This window comes from Perna viridis, chromosome 7 (genome assembly GCF_037379345.1).
Source record: "Perna viridis isolate PV_CMFRI_1.1 ecotype Kerala chromosome 7, ASM3737934v1, whole genome shotgun sequence".
Lineage (NCBI taxonomy): Eukaryota > Metazoa > Mollusca > Bivalvia > Mytilida > Mytilidae > Perna > Perna viridis.
The window spans coordinates 41,225,125-41,252,486 of NC_142451.1; the positions used below are offsets into that span (position 1 = coordinate 41,225,125).

At 32.3% G+C, this 27,362-nt stretch overlaps 1 protein-coding gene across 2 annotated transcripts; it reads left to right on the forward strand.

The window, feature by feature from the left end:
* LOC148612732 (E-selectin-like) lies at positions 1-27,362 on the forward strand. Of its 2 annotated transcripts, none has more exons than XM_088594404.1 (7): positions 1-111; positions 19,915-20,254; positions 20,651-20,842; positions 22,609-22,722; positions 23,405-23,650; positions 24,202-24,399; positions 24,755-27,362. In XM_088594404.1, exons 1-7 carry the CDS (start codon positions 109-111, stop codon positions 24,940-24,942), a joined length of 1,281 nt encoding a protein of 426 aa, XP_088450530.1. In that variant the 5' UTR covers positions 1-108; the 3' UTR covers positions 24,943-27,362. The 2 variants fall into 2 exon arrangements, with proteins under 2 accessions (XP_088450530.1, XP_088450531.1); XM_088594405.1 differs by having other exon boundaries at positions 24,316-24,399; positions 24,755-25,090.

Genomic DNA, 27,362 nt, shown 5'->3' on the forward strand with positions numbered 1-27,362 from the left:
TAAACTCTCATGCAATCAAATTCCTACTTGTAATACTAAACAGTGCTCTTTTCCATTCCGTATGTTAGTACATTATAACTTGATAATTCAGAGGAGACACGTAAAGATATGGTAAGATTTAATCATTTCCTACTCTGTGGTTTTGCTGTCTTATAATTTTTATATTATAGATCACAATCGAATATTCCAATTGTCGACAAATTTGTTATTTCAATCTCGAGAAACTAGCGGATTTTTTTCGCACCAAAGCGATACGTTTGCTATATGTCGGGTAAAGTCGTCATTAATTTAATAAATTGCCCAGTTGGACAACACTGTCGCCATGCTAATTACAGGGCTTGACATGCAAGTAACTGTAGTATTTTTTATCAGCGTAAAGTCTTCTTTGAATCGTCCTGTCGTTTGGTATTGATGTTAAGACACAATCAATATAATTATAATAGTTTATTATAGTTTTAGCTGTTTTCAATAATTTTTGTTGATATTGAAAATTGCCCCATACAAAATTTAATAAGATAATTATTTTTTAGGCTCCCAATGCCGTCTCGTTGGGACAGTTAGTGTTATCCTTGTTTACTTATCTGGTATCTCCTGATAAAAACCAAAACTCATTTTTACACGTATTTCATAAATGTTAAGGCGACGTTAACCTTTGTATATATTCGATTCAAGTTCGTATTAATTATGTTCGCCATGTTTTCGTCTTTTTTTTAATCGAAGTAGCACACAATACACAATATGTGAAACTATGACTGAGACATTCACGTTAAGTATGGCTATTAAGTAGACACAATTACGTTTTGTTATCTGAAAGTTGGAATTTTTTTCCGGCAATCAATTTTTCGCATTTTTATTGTGGTAATCACTAGATTAAAAAAGTCAGGTGGCAAAATTTGATCTTTTTACCTAAAGTAGCTCGAAACTAAGGACGTGTTTCTCAAGCATTATACAGTAGATTCAGCAAATTCTGCAAAAGAAAATCAATCCACAAAATCTCGTTCCGTAAAAGAATTAGATATATATACTATTTGATTATGTGAAGCATTAACATTTCATGTCGCATTTGTAGCAAAATACTAAAACAAACATTCGCCGAACTCATGAGTACTTGCAAACAATACAATAATGGTTAAAATAATGGCTTGAGTATCGAACATATATAACAAATATTTTTATACTTCATGTCAGTTTGCAGAACTTAAATTGGTTCAATATGAGGGTAATACTTCACTCTATAACATGTCTCAGGGGCTGACAATCGTTTTGGCTATTACCCTCTCGTAAAAAGCTTAACAGGTTTCGGAAATAAAATAGCCATGTCATTCCTTCTCGTAGGATAAATCTAGGGCTGTAACTACGTACATGATGTATGGTAGTACGGGGCAGCTCATCTAGGTGTTATTTTGTAGGATAGAGGATCAAATTAACGATATATGTCACAACAAATCAGTATTATATAAACATCTCAGAATGTGACGACTCTATTCGCTACATTGCTCCATCGGATCAAAATGATACAGGGAAGATAAAATAAGCATAACAGGGTCTGAAAAGTTCCCAACGATGTCAGAAAAGTCAAATGTGCAAAGCAATTTTTTGTAGTTCGCTCTGTAATTTTCACCTTAATGTCACCTTAATATTGTGAGAACTCATTCCGCTCAACTCTCTCCCGTAAAGGTAAAGATCACTTAAATCCTTACATATTAGTGAAGAATAATTAGATGTCATATCGACAATACATGTATGATCATCGCGAGAAATGGATTTATTTCATGTGAACATAATTATTCTTTCATTAACAAACATAATCTGACTACATACGAACTCATAACAAACAATAGCACATAAAAATTGCTAAGTACGGTATAGGTATAGGCAGAAATTTGATGGTAAAAAACCAAGCAAGTATAATTAGTGCATCGGGACCAATCATTATTTAATTCCATGGAAACTCATATAGGGGTTCACTAGTTTCTTTTCTGGATGACTAAGTGGGAGGTGATGAATTGTTATGCAATATATATATAGATTTATATATTTTGCAATATATGGATAATCTCAACACAAATTTAATTATTAGGGTATTGAACACAAAGGTATGGAAAACATGTTATCTTTGTATCCTTATCATATTTTCATTTTTTAAATGATGTGTTAATTACTTAATTTCCTATCTTAAGTGACCACTATTGTGTCTGGGTACTAGTTAAAAACATTGTCATTCTGAAAACTTTTTATAATAGCATCAAAATTTACAAACTGGATGAATACAAAAGATTATTACATATTATTAATTAAATAAAATATAATAATATCATGTTTATTAAGGTTAATTGAGTTCCATGATTTAATCATTTTAAGTAGTACTCCAGCTGAGAATCATACAAAATCTGAAAAATGTGTTACGCCCCCAAAAAGGCTACATATTTTTATTTTTGTAATTAAGTTGTTTTATGAGTCTATACTATGAAATGTGTAATTATTCATTCAAATCTGCCTACTCTTAGGAGATAATCCACATTGAAAATCCAGTAGATTATATTGTACTTGAGCGCCATTTACAGAGTTATCTCCCTTAATTTTGAAATCTACAGTGCATTCTATACAATTTTATCTCCTAAGAGCACGGGTTATATGAAAAACCACATGTTAATTTCTGTGTACTATGACATTTCAAACAAAATATCAAAAATAAAAATATGTAGGCTTTTTACCCATGAATCACATTCTGCATGATCCTTAGCTGGAGTGCTACTTAATTAATGTTTGAAATAAAAGTAACAGTTATTGAAATTCATCAGATTTAAAGCAATATGTGCTATATTTTGAATTAATTTGTTTGATTATTACTTTTGTTCTGTAAACTCTTGATATAATGACAAGTATATCAACAATTATGATCAATAAGACTATATATGTGTATGAAATCTTGCCTTCAAAAGAGTATGATACCATAAAGTAAAAAGTGTTGAATAACAACACAATTTTTGATGGACGACAATTAAAGAATTCTGCTTTCATTACGACCTCAATACAGTTTTTTGAATGAAATTTAAATGAAAGATTATGGAGGTTTTTTTTTTATTTATCTGAGTTAGTAAATAACAATTTCACAACACTTTTTTCTTCATCAAAAATGCACTGTTTTATTTTCTAATTAATATATCTTTTCTTATTATTTACAATAACTCTTACTGTATTATTTTGAACAATAATAATTGTTTATAAATTATAATATGTAACAATAATCTTTCAAATTGTCATCATGTACTAAAGGATCAGCAGGTCATCAATAATATTTCTAACAAAGGTGCTCAATTTTTGTAAAACTATAGTTATGAAAATTATGTTACATCATACTTTTACAGTAAATGTTTATCATGTTAAAGTAAACTAGATAAATAATATTTAGTTGCACATTTTGATGGTTGTTCTGCCAAAAATAAATATTAAAATTCAAAATAAGTTTACTGCAATTTTTTTAAGAAAAAAAAATCTTATTATTATTATTATTATTTTTATTTTATTTTATTTTTTTTGGGGGGGGGCAATTTTAATTTACATTATAATGAATATAATAAAAATGTATATTTGAATCCGCAATAATAAAATTAGCCCCCCCCCCCAAATAATATATATGTTTAATGAAAATGTCCTATGCAATGCATTATCTAATGTATATTTACATGTAACATCCCCTATAAATTAGTTGTTATTTTGATAACAATGTAAACTTATGAAACTTATGTTTTAAAACATTTTACCCCTACCCCACAACCTCCAGTAACATTTTACATGGAAAATGTTGGCAGATCAAAGCATTTGTCCCCAGGGTATTATCCGGTAGTTCGCCTCGGTGAAATAGGTGTCATCCCAGTTGTCCCACATTTTATAATTACAGGTAAAAATGTGTGGGACAAGTGGGAATTGTGTACATGTTAATTAGTTGTTTTCACACCCTTATTACAATAGGTAATTATGTATAGTCTTTTTCTGAATATTATCTAATTGTATTATGTAGTATCTATAGATAAATTGTTCCTGAAGTATGTTTATTGCTATAAAATATGTAACTTATTATAAAATAAAATAGATCTTTTCCAATCCTTTGTACTGATGCCTGGTAACAGACGGAGATATTCCATGTGGATAGTTTGAATGCATTTTGGTAGTAGACGGGAACGTTGTCTATAAAGTATGCTTCTAGAAGACTGGAATGTTGGTAGTTTTTCAACCATATTTTGTACTTCTTCATTCCATTCAGGTGTTCTCAATTTTGCTACCTCTTCATCATAGAGTTTTGGTACAGCTGTTGCTTCTTCTCTACATCTTTTTTTGATTGTGTTTGACACCTTTGCTGCCTCTAACTTATATGGCTCTGCTGTGTGGTTGTGTTGAATGTTGTAACCTACTGGTATGTTGTTTAAGGTTCTTATAGTAGCTAGGCATGTTCTGACAGCACACCGCCAGTAAACCCTTTCTTCACGACGATTCTTTATCTGGAAACGGTAATTGTTGTGAACAAGACTTTGTCCACCTCTACTGTTCTCTATGAATTCTATGTTTAGCTGTGCATTAGCCATTTTGACTTTGATTCAAGTTGACATTTTTACTTTCTATATATACCTCTTTTGAGATGTGTTCACATTGATTTCAACAAGCTGAAGTGGCATGTTGCTCATAAGCAAGCCCACTTAGAAAGAAATTGATTAGCCAATTAATGTGATCAGTTATTAAAAGTTATTATATGACTGCTGGTTTAATTAGTTAAAATAATTCCAATCAAAAATATGTATCTACATGTATATGACTAGATGGTGATAGTGGAGTACTAGAAAAAGACTATAACTTTGTCAAAACACTAATTAATTATTTGTTGTTATAAGAATGTTGGACAACTGGGAATATAGTTTTTTTCAAATGTGGGACAAATGGGAATAAACCGTGAAATAAGCCGAGGGGCAAAAATCTAATTCACAAGCTAATTCCGACAGGCAGGTAAATAAAAATACTGCCTGTTAGCGGTAACCCGTGCTATAATATTTAGTGGTGTCCGAGTTGCTCATTTACTTTTGTTACTTTATATGTATTATTTTGGTAATTTATGTTCTTTTTTGCGTGTGTCTGTTTTGCATGTTTGGTCTGTTCCTGGATTTATTTCTTTTGATTTCCGCTAGAATCTTGGCTCTCTTGATTACTCTATAAGGACTCGAGTTGACTAGATATGAAAATATTTGTAAAATAACTTTGGGATAATCACATGCTACTATTTTACTTTATACACACAAAAAAAAGGACACAAAACGAAAAAAAACAAAACAAAACAAACAAAAAACAAAAACAAAGACAAAACAAAAACAAAACAATAGACGACAAAAACATCGCACAAAAGAAGTAGCTACATTGTATACAAGCAGTTGATTACATCCCTTTAAAAACTTAAATGAAGTGCTCCGTAAGGATTTGCAGTGCCTGCTTCTTGTGTTCTTGCATGACACAAGTCGTACTGTTTGCAGAAGGTCAAATCCGGTGAGAGAGAAAATCAATGACAGATGAATTTATTTCTCATATCGGATACGGAGCGTCCATATCAGTCAGCCAGGTCATGGTGACGACCGTAAATATTATTGGATGACGACCTATATCAATTGGCAAGCAACGCATACTTTTCCCTTTAGCTATTGCATAAACAGTTGAGTCCTGTCTAGAAATCGATGTACTGGTCCTAATCTTAAGCTAAGGGTATGGAATTAGGTAGAATGTAACTATATAGGAAAGGGTAGTTGACAATGGAGAAATCAAGGTTTTACTTCTTTGTCAATATTGAGGAGATGACCAAGATGAGAGGCAAAACCAAGCGTGTTTGTAGTTTCCTTGATTCCAAGGTCTATTCGGAAAAGGAAAATATAGTCACTACTTCCAGGATTATTAAGTGTTAAAATATCATCCATACAGGGAAGATGATATTAAACAACTTAACCAACGTGTGTTTTAATTTGTTTGCACAAGTTGCGGATGGAGTTAACTTCATAGACGTATTACAAAATTTCAGTAGATGTTTACAAATATAATGTCAGTAAGAAAGTTTAAATAGTTCTGATTTCATCAACTGTGTTATTGTTGCTATTTGGTATAAGCAAATCGTTTCATATCGAAAGATAAAACAAACATATATACTTCGTATGTTCTTCGTGAAAAAACAAGTATCTAAAATATTCAGTCTTTCTGTAAGCTTCTGACGTGACATTGTGGTATGAAAAGTGGAAAAAGTCAAAAGTTTTACACATATATAATTAATATTTGCTTAATAAATTCAAAAATATCCACTCAATAATCTAACACGTCAATTGAAATATATCGAGCTTCCGATTAGAATCGGAGATGATTGCAGGGACTCCATTCTACGTTATGTTCAGATTACCATTTCAAAATATTAATTTTCTGTTTCAAGGCTGCATTAACAATAATGGCAGCTGAAATATAATAGATTTAAGAGAAATGTTATCTTAACAGAAAGAAGAATTGTGTGTATTTATATCCTACATACGGTGACTTAATGCAACAATAGGTATATCTAGTTTAGATTTAAAATATTTGATTTTCTTAAATTACGAAACTTGAAAAAAATAAAGAACTACCGCTGCTCAAGCCAGGGAAACCCGTAGACAAACTAAATAAGGGAACACCAACAGGTCTAAAAGGTGAAGAACAAATGAATGTAGCAATGAGGCACATTGTTTCGTATCCAAAGCAAACTTAATCTAATTTTGTAAATATCAAATGTTGAAATTCAGTTGATAAATTAGATTGTGAATCAGCTAAATTCTATGTAAGTCCTCCTTCTTAGCTCATGTGGCCGAAGGCCATGTGAGTTATTGCCATCACTTGGCATCCGTCGTTATCGTTGTTCGTCGTCGTCGTCGTCCTTCCGTCGTCGTCGTTTGTCGTAGTCTTTAGTTGTAGTCGTCTACATTTTTTTCAAAACTCTTCTCCTCTGACACCACTTGACCAATTGGAACCAAAGTTTGTATGAATGTTTCTTGGGGTATCATGTAGAACTGATATGGGGGTATTTGATCCGTCGAAAAACATGGCCACCGTTACTAAAAATAGAACATATGGGTCAGACAGTAGTTTTTCGCATATATCTCCAAAACTGTTGAATTTAACCCAATTCTGACTAGGTAAAAGTGTTCAGCATTATGAGATCTATCTGTGGTCAAATTTTCATTTTAATATGTAAAGCCATGTTGGAGTTATTGCCTTTTTCCGTTTTTGTTTGCTATTTTGAATGTTATTTCTTTCAAAAATCTTCTCCTCTGACACCACTTGACCAATTGAAACCAAATTTGGTATAAATGTTTCTTGGGGTATCCTACATAGAACTGACGTGGGGATTTTTGATCCGTCGAAAAACATGGCTGATGTTACTAAAAATAGAACATTGGGTTCAGACAATAGTTGTTTACAAGTATCTACAAAACTGTTAGGTTTAGCAAATTTTTTTTCTATAGCTGAAATGACCCTTATTATAACGCCTTCAAAAGTCATCAGGGATCAAATTTGTCAGCTGACTCTTGTAAGAGTTATTGCATTTGAAAGATGCAAAAATGACAGCTTTTTTACAGTCTTCAGCCATTATCTTTAAAACTATAAAAGAAAAAACTTTCTCTCACTGAAATGATCCTTATGATAGTCCTGCCAAAGTCTTCTTGAGTCAAAATTGTTGGACAACTCCTTGTTAAATTTATTGCCCTTGAAAGACAAACTTTAACCAGGTGAGCGATTCAGGTTCCTGGGGGCCTCTTGTTCAATTATCAATTTGTTGATTAGTAAATGAATTATTTAACAAAGAATATACATACAGTTTATGTTTTTTGAATATTAGTACTTGTGTATGAAAGTTTTCCTTATTTTCAGTTTTTGCATGCAGTTTATTTTATTCGTCTTGTTACAGTGTGTATGTAGATCGTCTTTGTTTTCTGTTTTCACGTCCATGTCCCTGTTTCATAAAAAAAATCTCAAATGGAGATTTTACTCAAATCATTGAGTTTTCCTCAAATCTTCAATTAAAAGGGATCCGATTGGTCGAAATTTCAGTTGAGGAAGACTTTGAGGAAAATCTCAATGTGAATTTTTTTATAAAACCGGGCCCAGGCCATGTTTTGGGATTTTGACGTATTTGAATTATCCCACTAATTACGCTTTTGGATATTTTTGCCGATTTTATAACGAGAAATCAAAACTGCAATAATTACGATAGCAAGTAATTCTGTAGGAACCATAGTCACAGAAACACTTTACTGGTTTTGTATTTTCACACTAACTTCCTGTACGAAAAGTTTAAGGAAGAAAAACCATAACGCTTTAGTACCAGTCTTTATAAAATTCAGGTAGAGATGATCAACCCACACTTTTCCGGTCTATATATGTTATATTTCTGTATCAATAGACCGTTCTGTTTTCATATCGTTATTTTTTTAGAAAACCATGCGTTCATTTCTCACTAAAATCAACCTAATCATATCAAATCAAGAAAGATAACTCTTTCAAAGTGCCAATATCATATACTATTTATATAAGTTTTAAAGTTTGGCAAAATGACGAACTAAGACTAATTCTATGGTCAGTAACTATCTCTGAATAAAAAATAAAAATGAATTTAGTGGGATTTTTTTTACATGTATGAATTTTTATAACGACTGCTACTTAAGTATAGTCCAAATATGTCAAATCAAGTACCTTGTATCAGTTACATTAACCATCTCATTCAAATCTTAATAGCATGACAACTTTTAAAACCTTCATATATTCCCAGTACATAAAATATTGTTTTCCCTAAATCATGTTCTTGATTACACTGGTTAAAGATGAAAGTTTTAAATGTTAGTATTATTATGAAGATTTCTATCTAGGTATTTTTATCAAGAAGATTTTTCATGATAAACATGATTAGAGGTCGGTCCCAGATTTGACAATGTATAAAATACTTATAAAAATAAATGAAAATATCCTGAATTGACCTTTCAAATGCGTTCAAAGGTATATCAGTTTTCCAAAAGTTTAAAATTAAGTCCTTGGGCCACATAGGAACCACTGAACTTCCCCTTGTGGAATCTCTGGGACTATGATTTTAAGGTAATAAGATACTTTCATAATTAAGGTGTTTGCCATTTGGCTATTACTGCAAAGTAAAAGACATTCAACAAAAAAGAGGGTAAAGTGCTTCAATTTTAGTAATTTTGTTTGACATGTGGTTGACTCGAGATTGGTTGATACCACGTCAAAACGTAGGATATTTTGATTTGATATGGGGCCTTTTTATTATTTACATCAAAGTCTTTCTAAAAAATGTTGCGTAGTTTGAATCGTATTTAAGAAACAGTCTTTATAAAACATCAGATTGGGGTATTCGTGCATGAATTCATTTTACTTCCAATTCAGAAACAGTTACAGATCACACAACTAGTTTAAGTTTGTCATTTAGTAATTGCACTTTCGAGATAAAAATATCTAGATTGTGTATGAAATTGAAGTTATCGTTCTTGAAATGGTTTGATTTGGTTGATTTTATTGGGCGATACATTTATGGCTTTCTCAAAAATGCAGATCTATTTACAAAAGGGACCATCGTTACGTAAAAAAGCATATGTAGACCGAAATGCATCAATTATTCGGTCGGTATTTTACACTATGATTCACATCTTTTATAGGTAGTGTCTGAATTTTATATGGACTGATTCTTAAGTTTTTATCATTTTTAATAAAAAAAAAAAATGTTACCCCTACTCCAATGAAAATGAGAAAAGAGCAACACTTTGTAAAAAAGCCTTCTCAAACTCAACTGTAATCTTGAAGATTGATTAAACATTTTTTGTCACTGCAAATTTAAGTATGATGATATACTGATTGTTTTTTCCTCATGCTTTGAAAGAAATAATTACCAATCATCTTCCAAATATACAGACGAAGATGTTTACAAAATTCTGGAATTTTTAATCGACAACATGTTTGTCCAGTACGGCGGACGCGTTTTTCAACAAACGGTCGGCATTCCAATGGGAACAAATTGTGCTCCTCCACTTGATGACCTATTCCATCACTCGTATAAGGCTGACTTTATAGCTGATCTGATCCGAAAGAAAGAATATCGTTTAGCTAGATCCTTTAATCTCAGTTTCCGTTATATAGATGACGTGTTATCTTTAAACAAATCCTAATTTTGGGGATTTGATACATCGCATCTACCCCAAAAAACTTGAGATAAAGGATACTACAGACACTATGAAGTCAGCCTCATATCTTGGCCTACACTTAGAAAAGGCAAAGTTCCCAACGATGTTAGAACTGACAAATTTGTGGTCGTTCCCAACGATGTTAGAACTGACAAATTTGTGGTCGTTCCCTCCGCTGGAGTCGAACTCGTACCGCTGTGACATCCATGGCAACACCGCCTGCACAAAGTCCAGCGCCCAAGACCATTCGCCAGCTAGGTTATATAAAATACAGCTTTCGCTGGCCGTTTCCTCCGCCGGACTCGAACTGGTACTATATTCCTAAATAACTTAAAACTATTTAAATACAGTGTGAATATTATTGTAAATATATTGCCTCGATTTTGTTTTGGTTATCATTGATAAGAGCTGACCCTCGTAGTTTAAAGGATCATGTTTTGACCTTTCAAAATGCGTTCAAGTGAAATATTTTGGTGGTTTCCCCAAACTTAAAAAAATGTATGACACTTGATACACATCTTATGTAATTGAATAAGGAAAATTAAATCTGCGTCTGATCAGGAAGAAATCTGAAACATTCTTTCAATACTTTCAAGCTTTCAAATGCTTATTTTCAAAAACTCTTCAACAGTGTGAAGCAAGGGGGTTTTAGGAGTAACTTTCCCTTGAAAAGGTCTGTATAAAATGCACAAATGAATAGTCATGTTAGCAACATAAAATGTATCAGGTCCTCCAAGTCTTTTTCTTTTAAATTAAAATATTTCAGCCGTCAATTGGCTTAAAAAACACTCTAGAGGCTTTGAGTACTTTTGTAATTATTTTCTACACGATTTGTGGCTGAGGGAATAAATTGCCCAAAATGGAAAATTCAATGATACTTTGATATGACTTTTTATTAAATGTAAACTTAAAGTAGTAAATACACCATATCATTCAGAGTCAGAAAAATATACGAGTTAACAACGATCTACAAATGGAATCTGAATTGGTAATCCTGATTCATGGAAGAATACGAACTAATATCTGGAGCACCAGTATATCATCATACTTAAATTTGCAGTGACAAAAAATGTTTAATCAATCTTCAAGATTACAGTTGAGTTTGAGAAGGCTTTTTTACAAAGTGTTGCTCTTTTCTCATTTTCATTGGGGTAGGAGTAGAATTTTTTATTATTAAAAATGATAAAAACTTAAGAATCAGTCCATATAAAATTCAAACACTGCCTATAAAATAGGTGAATCATAATGTAAAATACCGACCGAATAATTGATGCATTTCGGTCTACATATGCTTTTTTACGTAACGATGGTCCCTTTTGTAAATAGATCTGCATTTTTGAGAAAGCCATAAATGTATCGCCCAATAAAATCAACCAAATCAAACCATTTCAAGAACGATAACTTCAATTTCATACACAATCTAGATATTTTTATCTCGAAAGTGCAATTACTAAATGACAAACTTAAACTAGTTGTGTGATCTGTAACTGTTTCTGAATTGGAAGTAAAATGAATTCATGCACGAATACCCCAATCTGATGTTTTATAAAGACTGTTTCTTAAATACGATTCAAACTACGCAACATTTTTTTAGAAAGACTTTGATGTAAATAATAAAAAGGCCCCATATCAAATCAAAATATCCTACGTTTTGACGTGGTATCAACCAATCTCGAGTCAACCACATGTCAAACAAAATTACTAAAATTGAAGCACTTTACCCTCTTTTTTGTTGAATGTCTTTTACTTTGCAGTAATAGCCAAATGGCAAACACCTTAATTATGAAAGTATCTTATTACCTTAAAATCATAGTCCCAGAGATTCCACAAGGGGAAGTTCAGTGGTTCCTATGTGGCCCAAGGACTTAATTTTAAACTTTTGGAAAACTGATATACCTTTGAACGCATTTGAAAGGTCAATTCAGGATATTTTCATTTATTTTTATAAGTATTTTATACATTGTCAAATCTGGGACCGACCTCTAATCATGTTTATCATGAAAAATCTTCTTGATAAAAATACCTAGATAGAAATCTTCATAACAATACTAACATTTAAAACTTTCATCTTTAACCAGTGTAATCAAGAACATGATTTAGGGAAAACAATATTTTATGTACTGGGAATATATGAAGGTTTTAAAAGTTGTCATGCTATTAAGATTTGAATGAGATGGTTAATGTAACTGATACAAGGTACTTGATTTGACATATTTGGACTATACTTAAGTAGCAGTCGTTATAAAAATTCATACATGTAAAAAAAAATCCCACTAAATTCATTTTTATTTTTTATTCAGAGATAGTTACTGACCATAGAATTAGTCTTAGTTCGTCATTTTGCCAAACTTTAAAACTTATATAAATAGTATATGATATTGGCACTTTGAAAGAGTTATCTTTCTTGATTTGATATGATTAGGTTGATTTTAGTGAGAAATAAACGCGTGGTTTTCTAAAAAAAAATAACGATATGAAAACAGAACGGTCTATTGATACAGAAATATAACATATATAGACCGGAAAAGTGTGGGTTGATCATCTCTACCTGAATTTTATAAAGACCGGTACTAAAGCATTATGGATTTTTTCCTTAAACTTTTCGTACAGGAAGTTAGTGTGAAAATACGAAACCAGTAAAGTGTTTTCGTGACTATGGTTATTACAGAATTACATGCTATCGTAATTATTGCAGTTTTGATTTCTCGTTATAAAATCGGCAAAAATATCCAAAAGCATAATTAGTGGGATAATTCAAATACTTCAAAATCCCAAAACATGGCTTGGGCCCGGTTTTATAAAAAGAATTCACATTAAGATTTTCCTCAAAGTCTTCTTCAACTGAAATTTCGACCAGTCGGATCCCTTTTAATTGAAGATTTGAGGAAAACTCAATGATTTGAGTAAAACCTCCATTTGAGATTTTTTTTATGAAACAGGGCCCTGAACATGAAAACAGAAAACAAAGACGATCTACATACACACTGTAACAAGACGAATAAAATAAACTGCATGTAAAAACTGAAGATAAGGAAAACTAGATTTCATACACAAGTACTAATATTTAAAAACATAAACTGTATGTATATTCTTTGTTGAATAATGTATCTACTAATCAACAAATTGATACCTGAACAAGAGCCTCCCAGGAACCTGAATCGCTCACCTTGTTAAAGTTTGTCTTTCAAGGGCAATACATTTAACAAGGAGTTGTCCAACAATTCTGTCTCAAGAAGACTTTGGCAGGACTATCATAAGGATCATTTCAGTGAGAGAAAGTTTCTTTCCTTTATAGTTTTAAAGATAATGGCTGAAGACTGTAAAAAAGCTGTCATTTTTCATCTTTCAATGGCAATAACTCTTACAGGAGTCAGCTGACAACTTTGATCCCTGATGACTTTTGAAGGCCTTATAATAAGGGTCATTTCAGCTATAGAAATAAGTTTGCTAAAACTAACAGTTTTGGAGATACTTGTGAAAAACTATTGTCTGAACCCAATCTTCTATTTTTAGTAACATCAGCCATGTTTTTTCGACGGATCAAAAATCCCCACATTAGTTCTATGTAGGATACCCCAAGAAACATTTATACCAAATTTGTTTTCAATTGGTCAAGTGGTGTCAGAGGAGAAGATTTTTGAAAGAAATAACATTCAAAATAGCAAACAAAAACATCGGAAAAGGGCAATAACTCCAACAACGCCTTACATATTAAAATGAAAATTTGACCACAGACAGATCTCATCATGCTGAACTTTTTTACCCAGTCAGAATTTGGCTAAACTTAACGATTTCGGAGATACATTGTTTATGTGAAAAAGTACTGTCTGACCCTTATGTTCTATTTTTAGTAACGGTGGCCATGTTTTTTCAACGGATCAAAAATCCCCACATAAGTTCTATGCACGATACCACAAGGAACATTCATACCGAGTTTGGTTCCAATTGGTCAAGTGGTGTCAGGGGAGAAAATGTTTGAAAGAAATAACATTCAATATAGCGAAAAAAGACGTTTACAAAGGGTAATAACGCCAACATGGCTTACCATATCAAAATGAAAATTTGACCACAAATAGATCACATAATGCTGAACACTTTTACCTAGTCAGAATTGGGTAAAACCTAACAATTTTGGAGATAGATGCGAAAAACTACTGTCTGACCCCTATGTTCTATTTTTAGTAACGGTGGCCATGTTTTTTCGAGGGATCAAATATCCCCATATCAGTTCTACATGATACCCTAAGAAACATTCATACAAACTTTGGTTCCAATTGGTCAAGTGGTGTCAGAGGAGAAGAGTTTTGAAAAATTGTAGACGACTACAACGACATACGACGACAGACGACGACGACGGACGGACGTTGACGACGACGAACAACGACAACGACGAACGCCAAGTGATGGCAATAACTCACATGGCCTTCGGCCACATGAGCTAAGAAGGAGGACTTACATAGAATTTAGCTGATTCATAATCTAATTTATCAACTGAATTTCAACATTTGATATTTACAACATTAGATTAGGTTTGCTTTGGATACGAAACAATGTGCCTCATTGCTACATTCATTTGTTCTTCACCTTTTATACCTGTTGGTGTTCCCTTATTTAGTTTGTCTACGGGTTTCCCTGGCTTGAGCAGCGGTAGTTCTTTATTTTTTTCAAGTTTCGTAATTTACGAAAATCAAATATTTTTAATCTAAACTAGACATACCTATTGTTGCATTAAGATTCTAATCGGAAGCTCGATATATTTCAATTGACGTGTTAGATTATTGAGTGGATATTTTTGAATTTATTGAGCAAATATTAATTATATATGTGTAAAAAATTTTCCACACTTTATACCACAATGTCACGTCAGAAGCTTACAGAAAGACTGAATATTTTAAATACTTGTTTTTCACGAAGAACATACGAAAGAGTAATCAAGGGAACCAAGGTAATAGCGGTTATCAAAAGAATGTAATCCAGGGACAAAGACCAGACATGGAAAACAGACATACACAACAAAGAACATAAAGTAACTAAAATCATACATACAAAGTAACAAAAGTAAATGAGCAACTCGGACTCCACTAAAAACTGGGAGCATGGACCAGATGCACCGGTAGGGTAAGCGTCCTCTGCTTTTCTAGAAACACCAGCCGAGTTGCTCATAAAAAGTCAAGTCCACGGTAGACAAACGAGGAAAGGAAAACTATGACCCGTTGAATAAATCAGTTTTCATGGTGTTGATGGATACACCATAACGATCCACGAGTTCATGATGACGACCATAAAACTTCTGTAGTGATGACTTCAATCTTGTAGCAACATAACCCTGTTCCAGAAGCTTATTTGTTAGAGTTCTAGCGCGATACAAAAAGTCTGCGTAGTTTCGGCAAGCTCTGGCATAACGTATGAGTTATGAACACTCCATATGCAGGAGCCGAAGGGATGTTGCCACAGATGAAAGAAAAGTTGACAATTCTGAATGAAAAGTCATCACGTTTGTCGTAAAGTTTGGTCAATAGTTTTCCTTTACCACCGATTTCTAAGTGTAGGTCAAGATATGAGGCTGACTTCACAGTGTCTGTAGTATCCTTTATCTCAAGTTCTTTTGGGTAGATGTGATGTATCAAATCCGCGAAATTAGGATTGTTTAAAGATAACACGTCATGTATATAGCGGAAACTGAGATTGAAGGATCTAACTAAACAATATTCTTTCTTTCTAATCAGATCAGATATAAAGTCAGCCTCATACGAGTGAAGGAATACGAAGTATATATGTTTGTTTTATCTTTCGATATGAAACGATTTTCTTGTACCGAATAGCAACAATAATATAGATGATGAAATCATTTAAACTTTCTGACTGACATTATATTTGTAAACATCTACTGAAATTTTATAATACGTCTATGAAATTAACTTCATCCGCAACTTGTGCAAACAAATTAAAACACAAGTTGGTTAAGTTGTTTAATTTCAGCTTCCCTGTATGGATGATATTTTAACACTTAATAATCCTGGAAGTAGTGACTATTTTTTCCTCTTCCGAATAGATCTTGGAGTCAAGGAAACTACAGACACGCTTGGTTTTGCCTCTTATCTTGGTCATCTCCTCAACATTGACAACGAAGTGAAACCTTGATTTCTCCATTGTCAACTACCTTTTCCTATATAGTTACATTCTACCTAATTTCATACCCTTAGCTTAAGATTAGGACCAGTACATCGATTTCTAGACAGGACTCAACTGTTTATGCAATAGCTAAAGGAAAAAGTATGCGTTGCTTGCCAATTGATATAGGTCGTCATCCAATAATATTTACGGTCGTCACCATGACCTGGCTGACTGATATGGACGCTCCGTTTCCGATATGAGAAATAAATTCATCTGTCATTGATTTTCTCTCTCACCGGATTTGACCTTCTGCAAACAGTACGACTTGTGTCATGCAAGAACGCAAGAAGCAGGCACTGCAAATCCTTACGGAGCACTTCACCTAAGTGTTTTAAAGGGATGTAATCAACTGTGTATATACAATTTAGCTACTTCTTTTGTGCGATGTTTTTGTCGTCTATTGTTTTGTTTTTGTTTTGTCTTTGTTTTTGTTTTTGTTTGTTTTGTTTTGTTTTGTTTTGTTTTGTTTTTTTCGTTTTGTGTTTTTTGTGTGTGTGTGTATAAAGTAAAATAGTAGCATGTGATTATCCCAAAGTTATTTTACAAATATTTTCATATCTAGTCAACTCGAGTCCTTTTAGAGTAATCAAGAGAACCAAGATTCTAGCGGAAATCAAAAGAATTAAATCCAGGAACAGACCAGACATGAAAAACAGACACACACAAAAAAGAACATAAATTACCAAAATAATACATATAAAGTAACAAAAGTAAATGAGCATCTCGGACACCACTAAAAACTTGTAGCATGGACCGGGTGCACCGGAAGGGTAAACGTACTCTGCTTTTCTAGAAACATCCACCGAGTTGCTCATGAAAAGCAAATCTAGGAGAGACGACATGAGAAAGGAAAACTATGACTAAATGTGTTTATTTTGTGCAAGATATCTAAAACTGCTGTGGATATGTTTTTGCTATATAAAAGGGATGTATGTTATTTGTAAGTTATTTATGACACTATGTATCTTTAGGCAGTATCTATTTTCTGGTTAATTTGGTTTTGAAATTTAAATGTAGAGATAGTTGAAATAATTAAGTAATCTAAAACATTGCAAACTCTAATTCGACATTTTTTTTCGTTTTCATCACTAAAAACGTATTGAATACGTAGATCGGCTTCCTCAAAACACAAATACACTTTGCTCCATTAGATTAAGCTATTGTTAGATACAGTGTGAAACAAACTTTGAATAAAATGTAAAGCAACAACTTAAGATTTGGAACGCCTTTACTGCCTTATGGTAGATAATTCATTATAATGACGAGGCTTTTCATTATCATGGTGAGAGTTTTTTTCATGAAGATGATAGTTGTCCTCATTATGATGAGCGCTTTTTTTTTATTTTGTCATCACTTTAAAAGTATATTGGCTTCCTCAAAACGCAAATAAACTGTGTTCTATTAGATTAAGCTTTTGTTATATGCTTCTGTCTGAAACAAACTTTGAATAATTTTTTTTTAATATTTTAATATCACTGGGCCTTAAATAAGCTTTAATGACACATTACCTCGTTTAAATAAAGCACAGTAGCATGTGTTTGCCCATGCTTTGTATAAATTGCTGTCTAGTTCAAGATCTGGTTCAATAGATATTCCCTCATGAGCATCCTATGTATATATCTTATCCCAACAGTAATTTAGGCTTGCCTCCTATGTTTTTGCAATTAGATTCATTCAATATATATTTTAGTATCGACTGAATAAATTGTAAATAATATTTAAAATATTTAACGCCGTTGTTGCCTTATGGTAGACATTTCATTATAATGATGAGATTTTTCTTTATTATAATTAGATTTTCTATTAAGATGATGAGGATTTTCTTTATCGTGATGAGGTCGTTCTTTACCCTGATGAAGCTTTTCTTTATTATAATGAGCGTTTTCATTACGTTCGATTTCTTATTATAATGACCTCACTTTTTTCTAGATGCCGTTCCATTTTAGAACTTGGATGTCACGTAGTTTGTTGCTGAACATCCGTTGCATATTAAGAAATTAAGAAGTCTTTTCCGCTAGATTTTGTCAGAACCGCGTGGTTACCCATCCATTCTAGCGGTGGTTATTTTATGACTGTTGTAAAGAAAGGACGGGTTTTGTTTTTTCTTGAGAATCGTTACCAGACAAACAAATCAACGTCAAACAGTATATACTGACGATGTTGAAGACAAACCTATGAACAAAAATGAATTGTATACGACCCACATTCTAAAATGGGGAATAAATTAACTCTCTCTAAAAAAAGCATCCATTCTAGCGGTGGTTATTTTATGACTGTTGTAAAGAAAGGACGGGTTTTGATTTTTCTTGAGAATCGTTACCAGAAAAACAAATCAACTTCAAACAGTATATACTGACGATGCTGAAGACAAACCTATAAAAAAAAATGAAATGTATACGATCCACATTTTAAAATGGGCAAAATATTAACTCTCTCTAAAAAAAAAAGCATCCATTCTAGCGGTGGTTATTTTATGACTGTTGTAAAGAAAGGACGGGTTTTGATTTTTCTTGAGAATCGTTATCAGAAAAACAAATCAACGTCAAACAGTATATACTGACGATGCTGAAGACAAACCTATGAAAAAAAATATGAATTGTATACGACCCACATTCTAAAATGGGGAATATATTAACTCTCTCTAAAATAAGCATATAGGTCAAAGGCAAATGATGATTTACTATGATCGCATATAAAATAATAGCCGCTTTTACTGACAAATGATTCGTGATCACCGGAGAAGTAAGGTCTACTATTATACGTCTCTTGTAAGACAAAGACCGGAGATTGAACCAACGACTTTGTTTACATTCAGAGCAAGCATTCAAACTACTAGATTTACCACAAAATCCACTACGTACTAGCTTCGGAATATTGAAAGTTTGGAATAATTTTGTGGGCCTTCGGACTCTTGCATGGGCTTCAGGAGTATCGGACCGCCAGACACAAAGATGGCGTCATTAAATTTATGTCAGACTAAAAAAGAGTGCATGTCCACTTTTCTTTTCAAAATGTTTCGATTAAATCAGTGACGTCTAATTATTCAAAATATAGTTTCGTAGATTTATCAATTACGCCATTTCGACAGGAGAGTTTAGCAAAGGGGAGTGCAACGGCATGTAAACAGATCCGCCAAAAAAAATCAGGTCATCCTAATAAATAAAATTAGCAAAATGAAAATGATCATCATAAATAAAACTCTCATTATAGTAAGGAAAACACTCATCGTCGTAATAAAAACTCACTTCATAATAAAATAGCACGACGTTTCTCAATAAAAGAATGTCATTCGGTACAATGAGTGGTTTAAATTATTTCTCCATTCGTAATGGTATAATTTAAATTAGTTAAATAATAAATTAAAAACAATTTAAAATCATTTAAATCAATGGCACAGAATTTAAAGTAAGTTGCATAGAATGGGAGAAAAAATAATAGTTTAGTTTGGTTGATAATAATTTCTAGCATGTGGCTCTTTTAGTATCTTAAAAATGTTACTTTTCAGAATTGGTTGTTTAAAGTCTCGTTACTCATTGCGCTTGCTGCTCTTCTTACTGTTGATTGTGGAATCAATAAGAAAATGTGGAAGAAATGTCGCTGTAGATTTGAAACGTGGGAATCATGGAGTGACTGTGATTCAGAATGTAATGGACAACGAGAAAGAACACGGAAGGTGTGGATTGCAACCGATATACCCTCGTGTCCGTTTGAGTATTCCACATGTGCATCGAGTGATATGGCATGGGATTATTTACGTTGTAATTCCTGGTGCTACAACGGAGGGACTTCAGATTCTTACAGCTGCACGTGTAAACCTGGTTATTATGGAAATTGCTGTGAACATGGTACGAAGGTTTTCTCATATTTCGTTAAATAAAACCGAAGACAACAGTATTACACAAAGGGACAACAGCGTGTCGAAAGCATAAAATAAAATTTTAAACCTATTACTAGAATTTGAAATAATATGAAGTCTTAATGTTGATTAATATAGTAGATATTACAAATATAACGTAGTTTTTCAATCAAAACAGCCTACATTACATACTTCAAAATGTTTGTATCTGCTAGTGTCAGAGATTTCACAGCGGTGTTAGACTCGACTTTCAATATCGATCAGTATCTCACCATGCGATAATACATGCGACGTGTGTGACGTCACAATGAAACGTTTTATTGATTTTTCTGATTTCTAACGTAAATATTTTGTTGTCAATGAAAGGACATTTCATTTATATTAGAGGTACAATGTGGTAATCCGGGAACCCTGGCTAATGGTAGAATTCAGGGTTCATATTATACATATGGTCGAGAAATTACTTACTCTTGTAACAATGGGTACAGACTAATTAGTGGCAGTACAAGAAGGAAATGTCTGAAAAGCTATTTTTCACACAGTGGTTACTGGAGTGGAAACAAACCGAGATGTTCATGTGAGTAAGGATATTTTATTCAATTTGAACTGATTTATGCTATTGATTTCTTCTTTTGAATATGTTCTAATAGTTCGGAAATTAAAGGAAAAATGGTACGCTCTGTGCTACATGCACCAAAAATTTGCACAAAGATACATCTCACTGACACCAGTTTGCTTTAGCGTAAATGAATCTAGTGATAATTTGATCAGACAATAGTAGTCACACAGTGTGGTAACAACAACAAATTATTAATTTTCTCCCATTCTATGTAACTGATTTAATTTCTGAAAGCAATTTCCTTTCATTTTACATTTTCAAAGTTGCACGATGGTATAAATTGTGGAAATAAAGCTATATTGAGACACTTAAAACAAGCAAATCCAACATTTTTTTTTCTGTAAAAACTATATATTTTTCAAAACCTTACAATACGAAGGCCCACGACGAAAGATAGATATTGCTTTCTATTTAGTCATGAAAAATGTATCAGTTTTCATTACAAATTTTGGATGCCTTCTCAAAATTTATTGGCAAAAAACATGTTTTCTAAAATATCAGGCACTTTAAAACTGCCAGAAAAATTAGGCGGGCATGGTATTATTGTAAAACAAAAAGAAATAAAAGGTGTACCTTTTTTCCATATTAGTTCATGATTTTAATTCTTAAAGTTCGTGCGAAATTTTGCATAAAAGTTAGGTGCAGGGAAGAAAACCCAATCCGGCCAGGTCCTGAATCTTTTCGGATAGCTTAAAGCATGCATTTTACACCTCTTTAACTTCATAAGTATTGCATCTATTTATGTACGAATGCTCTATTACCCACAATCAATATTTCCACCAAGTTTTACCTTTTGTTTTTAAGTTTTACAAAATACGACCGGGTCAATTTTGTGTACGAAACAGTGCACCTCAATCCAATCTGTATAGTACAACTTTAAGCAGAATAAAAAAATATTGGAATTCTGAATTTAACTGTATATCTTTGAGTTTTAGCTCTACTGGCATGGGGCAATGTGAGCTTTTACCATCACTTGCCGGTCGTCGTCATCAATGGTTTAAAAAATCTTTTCCGCTGAAACAGCTTGACCAATTGAAACGAAACTTTGTGTATATAATCCTTAGAGTATCTGCCTTGACCAATTGAAACGAAACTTTGTGTATATAATCCTTAGAGTATCTGCCTAGAAATGATTTGGATTTTTGTCGACCGTTACTTAAAAAACGGCTATTTAATTTTTGTAAAAATCAATATTTTTGTGTTATTATTTCTAAATTTATACTCTTCTGAAATTATTTGACCAATTTAAATCAAATGTTCCTCAGGTATCTGTCTAGAAAAAGATTTTGGGGATTATAGCATCAATCGATTTGGCATTATGGGCCAAAGCAAGCACCCCGGTGGAATTGTTGTCTCTTTACATATTTACAATACCTATTCTAGTTACATTTCGTAAAATATTACTACATGTATAGAACTGTAGTTGGATTTCTATGACATTGTACTGCACTAAAGTTAGACTTAGATTGATCTATAAGACTAGTACTGCAGAAAATTTACTTTCGATGTTCAACCAGCCAATGAAAGGAACTTTGGTTTTCAGTTTAGCGATTTAGATATCTAGGAGCCTCTAGTTTTTATATGTCGCAACACTTCGTGAAATGCAAACCGTTCATGTTCAGTGTAATAATTACAAAGAAAAACTCACAAATGCACACAAACAATCACAATAACCTGCAATTTGTTCCCACAGAAATTGTACATTTGAATGATTGATTACGCAGATTTCATTTCCTGCAAAAGTGGTCCGTGCAAAAATGGTGCGACTTGTACAAATATAGCTGATGGATACAAATGTACATGTGCTAATGGCTGGTCTGGTAGACAGTGTTCCACAGGTAAATATACATGTACTACTCATTTGAGGGAAGGCTCGGAGTATTTAAGGTAAACTTGTTATATTGATTACCAATTCCATGTGAATGTTTCAGTTCCATTTGGATCGTAAGTGTTTACTCTCTACAACGGAGCACGACGTTTGTGTTTTGTTTCCAGGTGAATTAATTCAATATTGTACAGCCTTGTTATAATATGAATATTAGACCACTTTTCCTTAGTTTTTGTATCCAAATAATTTAGTATATGCCACATATTGGTATGGTAAAATCAGCTTGTAACGTTTTAAGGCGGGTAATGAACATATCAATTAACCGTACATTTTGGTATTTTTGTTTCTTTTGTTTTTGTTTTTGTTGCTTTTGTGTTTTTGTTTGGTTGTTTTGGTTTTTTTTTTTGCTTTCTCTTTTGTGTTTCTATCTGAATGTTATTTTGTTTTGTTTTCGTTTTTGTTTTCGTTTACGTTTTTTTTTTTTTTTTTTTTTTTTTTTTTTTTTTTTTTTTTTTTTTTTTTTTTTTTATTATACCCTCCACACTTGCATTCGTTATCGGGATGTCCGCCCTCCTTTCTTACTTCCTTTACACAGAGAGGTTTCCAATATTTAAAACATTAATTCTTCTACTCCACTGAATGAGATTTAAGTTAACTTTCTCAGAATCTTTATTAAATTCAGTTTCTTTTAGATATTCAACCTCCATTGGTATCCAACTGTCCAAAGAGCATGGACCTGAAAACTACTGAACTTGAGATTTATGTAAACTGGACAAAGCCGCATTTTCATGATCCACACGGTCAGGAAGTAAAAATATCTTCAAACTATCCCAAAAATGGTTGGATGTTTCCTTGGGGAGACTTTACAGTTAGCTATTCGGCGGTTAAACCATTTAATGGGCTAAAGACCGATTGTGTATTTAATGTCACAATCAGACGTAAGTTTTCGACAGTCTATTGCTACGACAAATAAAGCACGGGTTAAGACGGGCACTCACCGAAACCTTATTTACATTGTTTGTTAATTTTCATATTTTTTTCTTTTCTTTTCTCTTTCACTCATATTATGATACAAATAAACAGATAATAAAGAAAGATTTAGAAGGACAGACATCGTTACAAATGAATACGTACAATGGAAATAGGTTAAACATATTTAATTACAACAAACAATATAGTAGCGAATTGTAATGACTGCCCAATTTCGTTTTAAATGAATCACTGTTCAAAAGTCTCATTTGAATCTTTTACAGGAAAGTAATGGTTTTAACAATAACAAAGTGTACAAAATGTTTATTAATCCGTTTCTTTAAGCTGTGTTTATATTTCAGTACAAATATTGTATTCATTACTTTCAAACTTAATTCATTGTAATCATAAACTGTACTCAAACAGATCTTCAAATAGTCAACATATTGTATTTGCTATTCTGACTATCATCTCTATATATCCCAATGTTCGATTCAAAGTTATCTATAATATGTTTAAGCACATACATGCAAGCCTTTATCGCCGCCATTAAATGGGGCAATAATTTGCAACAACTGGAAAACAGACTTTGGAATAGTGTGCCTTGATATCTGCCATGCTAATTATACTGTAGCACGTGGTATGTTTCCGAATCAGTGGTACGTGTGTGTGACCTCTGGTTCATGGATGCCAAGTGATGACCTTCCAAAATGCTTGGGTAAACTATGATTTTTGCATTACGTTTGGAATATGCATGAAATAATCAAAAAAAAAAATTTATGGGGAACTGAGTCAAAATATAGAAATCAAAGGTTTTAATTGATGATAATATTCAATTAAAATGTTTATGATCTATATCAGTCGGTTTTAAAGTCACTCACTGAAAGGATGAGATTCAGAATCTATTTACAACTGTATTTCAAAATGTTTGAATTGTTATGTTAGTATGTTTCTCTATTTTATTCTAGTTATAATTATTATTATGTTATTGTTTCCCTGTTAATCACATTTTTGTCAATACTTTTCTCTTTTGATTGCATAAAGTTATCTAAAAGTAGAATGTTTTTTTTCAGTTGATGTCCGCAATCTTCAACCTTACAACCCGTACAACATAGGATTCACCTTCAAGTCATGTCAGGACGACCTTGCAGCTATGCAGGAATTTTACATCAGAGAACTTAAAAAGTCTCCTTTCAAATTTCTTTGTCAAAAATTTTCAAATGAATGCAACGCAGACAACGTATCGGTGATATGCAAATAGATACTTGTTCTAAAGTGTTCTTGTGTCATGTAAACAAATAAGTATGATATACAATCCTTGAACATAAAAGTTTATATGTCACATATTCTTTTTTGTTGATCGTATTCCCATTTGCATTGAAACATATATCAAAATATTTGTTAATAAGTATCACTGTATTGTGTTCATGCTTGCAGTCTTCATTCATTGTTATCTTTATAGTATTCTTTATTCGTGATGTACGTGTCTGGTTCAATGGAACAAGGTTCTAGCATAACTCAAAAAGTTTGTTACCCATGGACAAGGACCATAAATGGAAAACAGACATACACGACAAAGAACATGAAATAACCAAAATAATACAAAAATAAATGAGTCAATTCGGACAACACTAAAAACTAGTAGCATGAACCAGTTGCACCGGAAGAATAAGCGTTCTCTGCTTTACTAGAAACAACCGCCGAGTTGCTCATAAAAAGTCAAGTCCAGGGTAGACGAAAGAGGAATAAATTGATTATTCATTTTCCCTTTTTAAGTGTCTCATTTGTCATGCGATATACTTTCAAACAAGGTCATTATATTTCTTTTCTTACAAAATAGATATAATTGCACATATTATTTTTAGAAAAAACACAACAGTATATCATTAATATTTATGTATATAGATTTTTTAGCAGAGTGTGTTGGTACAATGATAAATAACCATTAAAAATATATGAGGATACAAAAACCTAAGCCCCCTAAAAAAACATAAACCCACTTTACATGTGAAAATATGTTATTTAAAATCAAAAACTTTCTTTTCCTTTCGTAGGAAAATGCGAATGAAATAATTTGATTTTCGAAATTAATTGTATGTATTTTACATCAAGAAAATACTCTAAGCTCGAAGAGTTTTGGTTGAAAGTTTGTTTATTTTTGTATTCGTAGATTATCTTAGATGTTTGTAGTGAATCATAGATATATCCTTCCTTGACATACTTATTGTTCTTTGAAATTAATATTCTTTATTATGATGCGAGCCTTTCAAGTTATTCTAGCAGAGGGAGTACATGTCGACATGCGTCTTCAAATTCCGCTCTATAGATAATATTCTTAACTGAATATTTCTTGATTATATCTATCTTCAAATCCCGCACTCACGTCATTATACTGACTATTACGTGCCGTTTGCATGCGTGGCTACCGCATAAATTAGAAAAGAACATTTTCTATAAGTGATGAAAAATATTATACACAGTGAAAATATGTTTTCAATCAGAAGTGATTTTGTTAGTTTTTGTTTTTTAAACTATGTACATGTCTTGCTGTTTAGGAAATGTGTGGCAGAGCAGATGTGGTGATCTGCTCTTTAAAATTGTCTATTGTAGTACAAAGAAATGCAGATGTTGGTAGCATGTTCCACTAAATGGTGGTATATGGATAATATGAAAATTTATAAGTGTTTTCTTTATATGAGTTTGTTTATAATGGTAGGGATGTTTATTTCTGGTTCTATTGTCAGATGGTAAAAGTAGATTTGTTTGGGTATATTGCCAGTTGAAGGTGAATGATCATATAAAATACTACTAGTCTCGACTGAATACGCCTAAGCTGTAATGTGGTCTCAGTCTTGTATTCTTTTTCCATAGGCCGCAATGTTAAGGTTGCTTCTTTAAAAAAAAATCAAAAATTCTTTCTAAAGTTTCAATTCAATTTTGGAACATTTGACTTGATCAGGTAAATGTAAAAGTTCAATTTGAGGCCAAAACAAAACAAAAAGACACGAACTTTGGTACACGGGCAAATCTTGAACTCAAAATCAGATGGTTTCTACTTTCGCTTTGGTGTTATTGTTGTGTTGCAGTACTTCTTGTCAACATGATGTCCCTCCTCTTTCTTGTTGATGAATATGTAATTAAAAATAACATTTTTTTCTATTTGGATACATCTTTCAATAAATCTAAAATTCCACTTCAAAATTTCCTGCAGCTTTACAAAAAAAAATTAGAAAAAGAACTATATTTTATTACCCTCCATCTTTTGACGTACAACCACTCAAGAATATCAATACAAGACTGAGACCTATTACTAACAGAAAAGTTTGCGAAATATTTTTAAAAACATTTTGGAGTTAATATTACCAAATTGCTATCCGAAGACAATTTTTTTTCAATATTCAACGCAAAATGTAACAAATGGGGCCAAATTCATACATCTACCCTATTCTGCGAAATAGAGAATTTCAATGTAAAAAGTGAATTTTTTTTTTCATTGTAACTTTTAAAACAAAGTATTAAACTTTTTTGGTTTAATTTGTAACAAAGTTGAAGATGATGTGTTACATTTTCTAAAAAATTGTAAAAAATTAATTATTGTAGTATTATGTAATTTATGTGATTTTATTATAATTGTCATGCTTAAATATTTGTTAATTTTCAAAATAAAAAGGTGTACTGTTA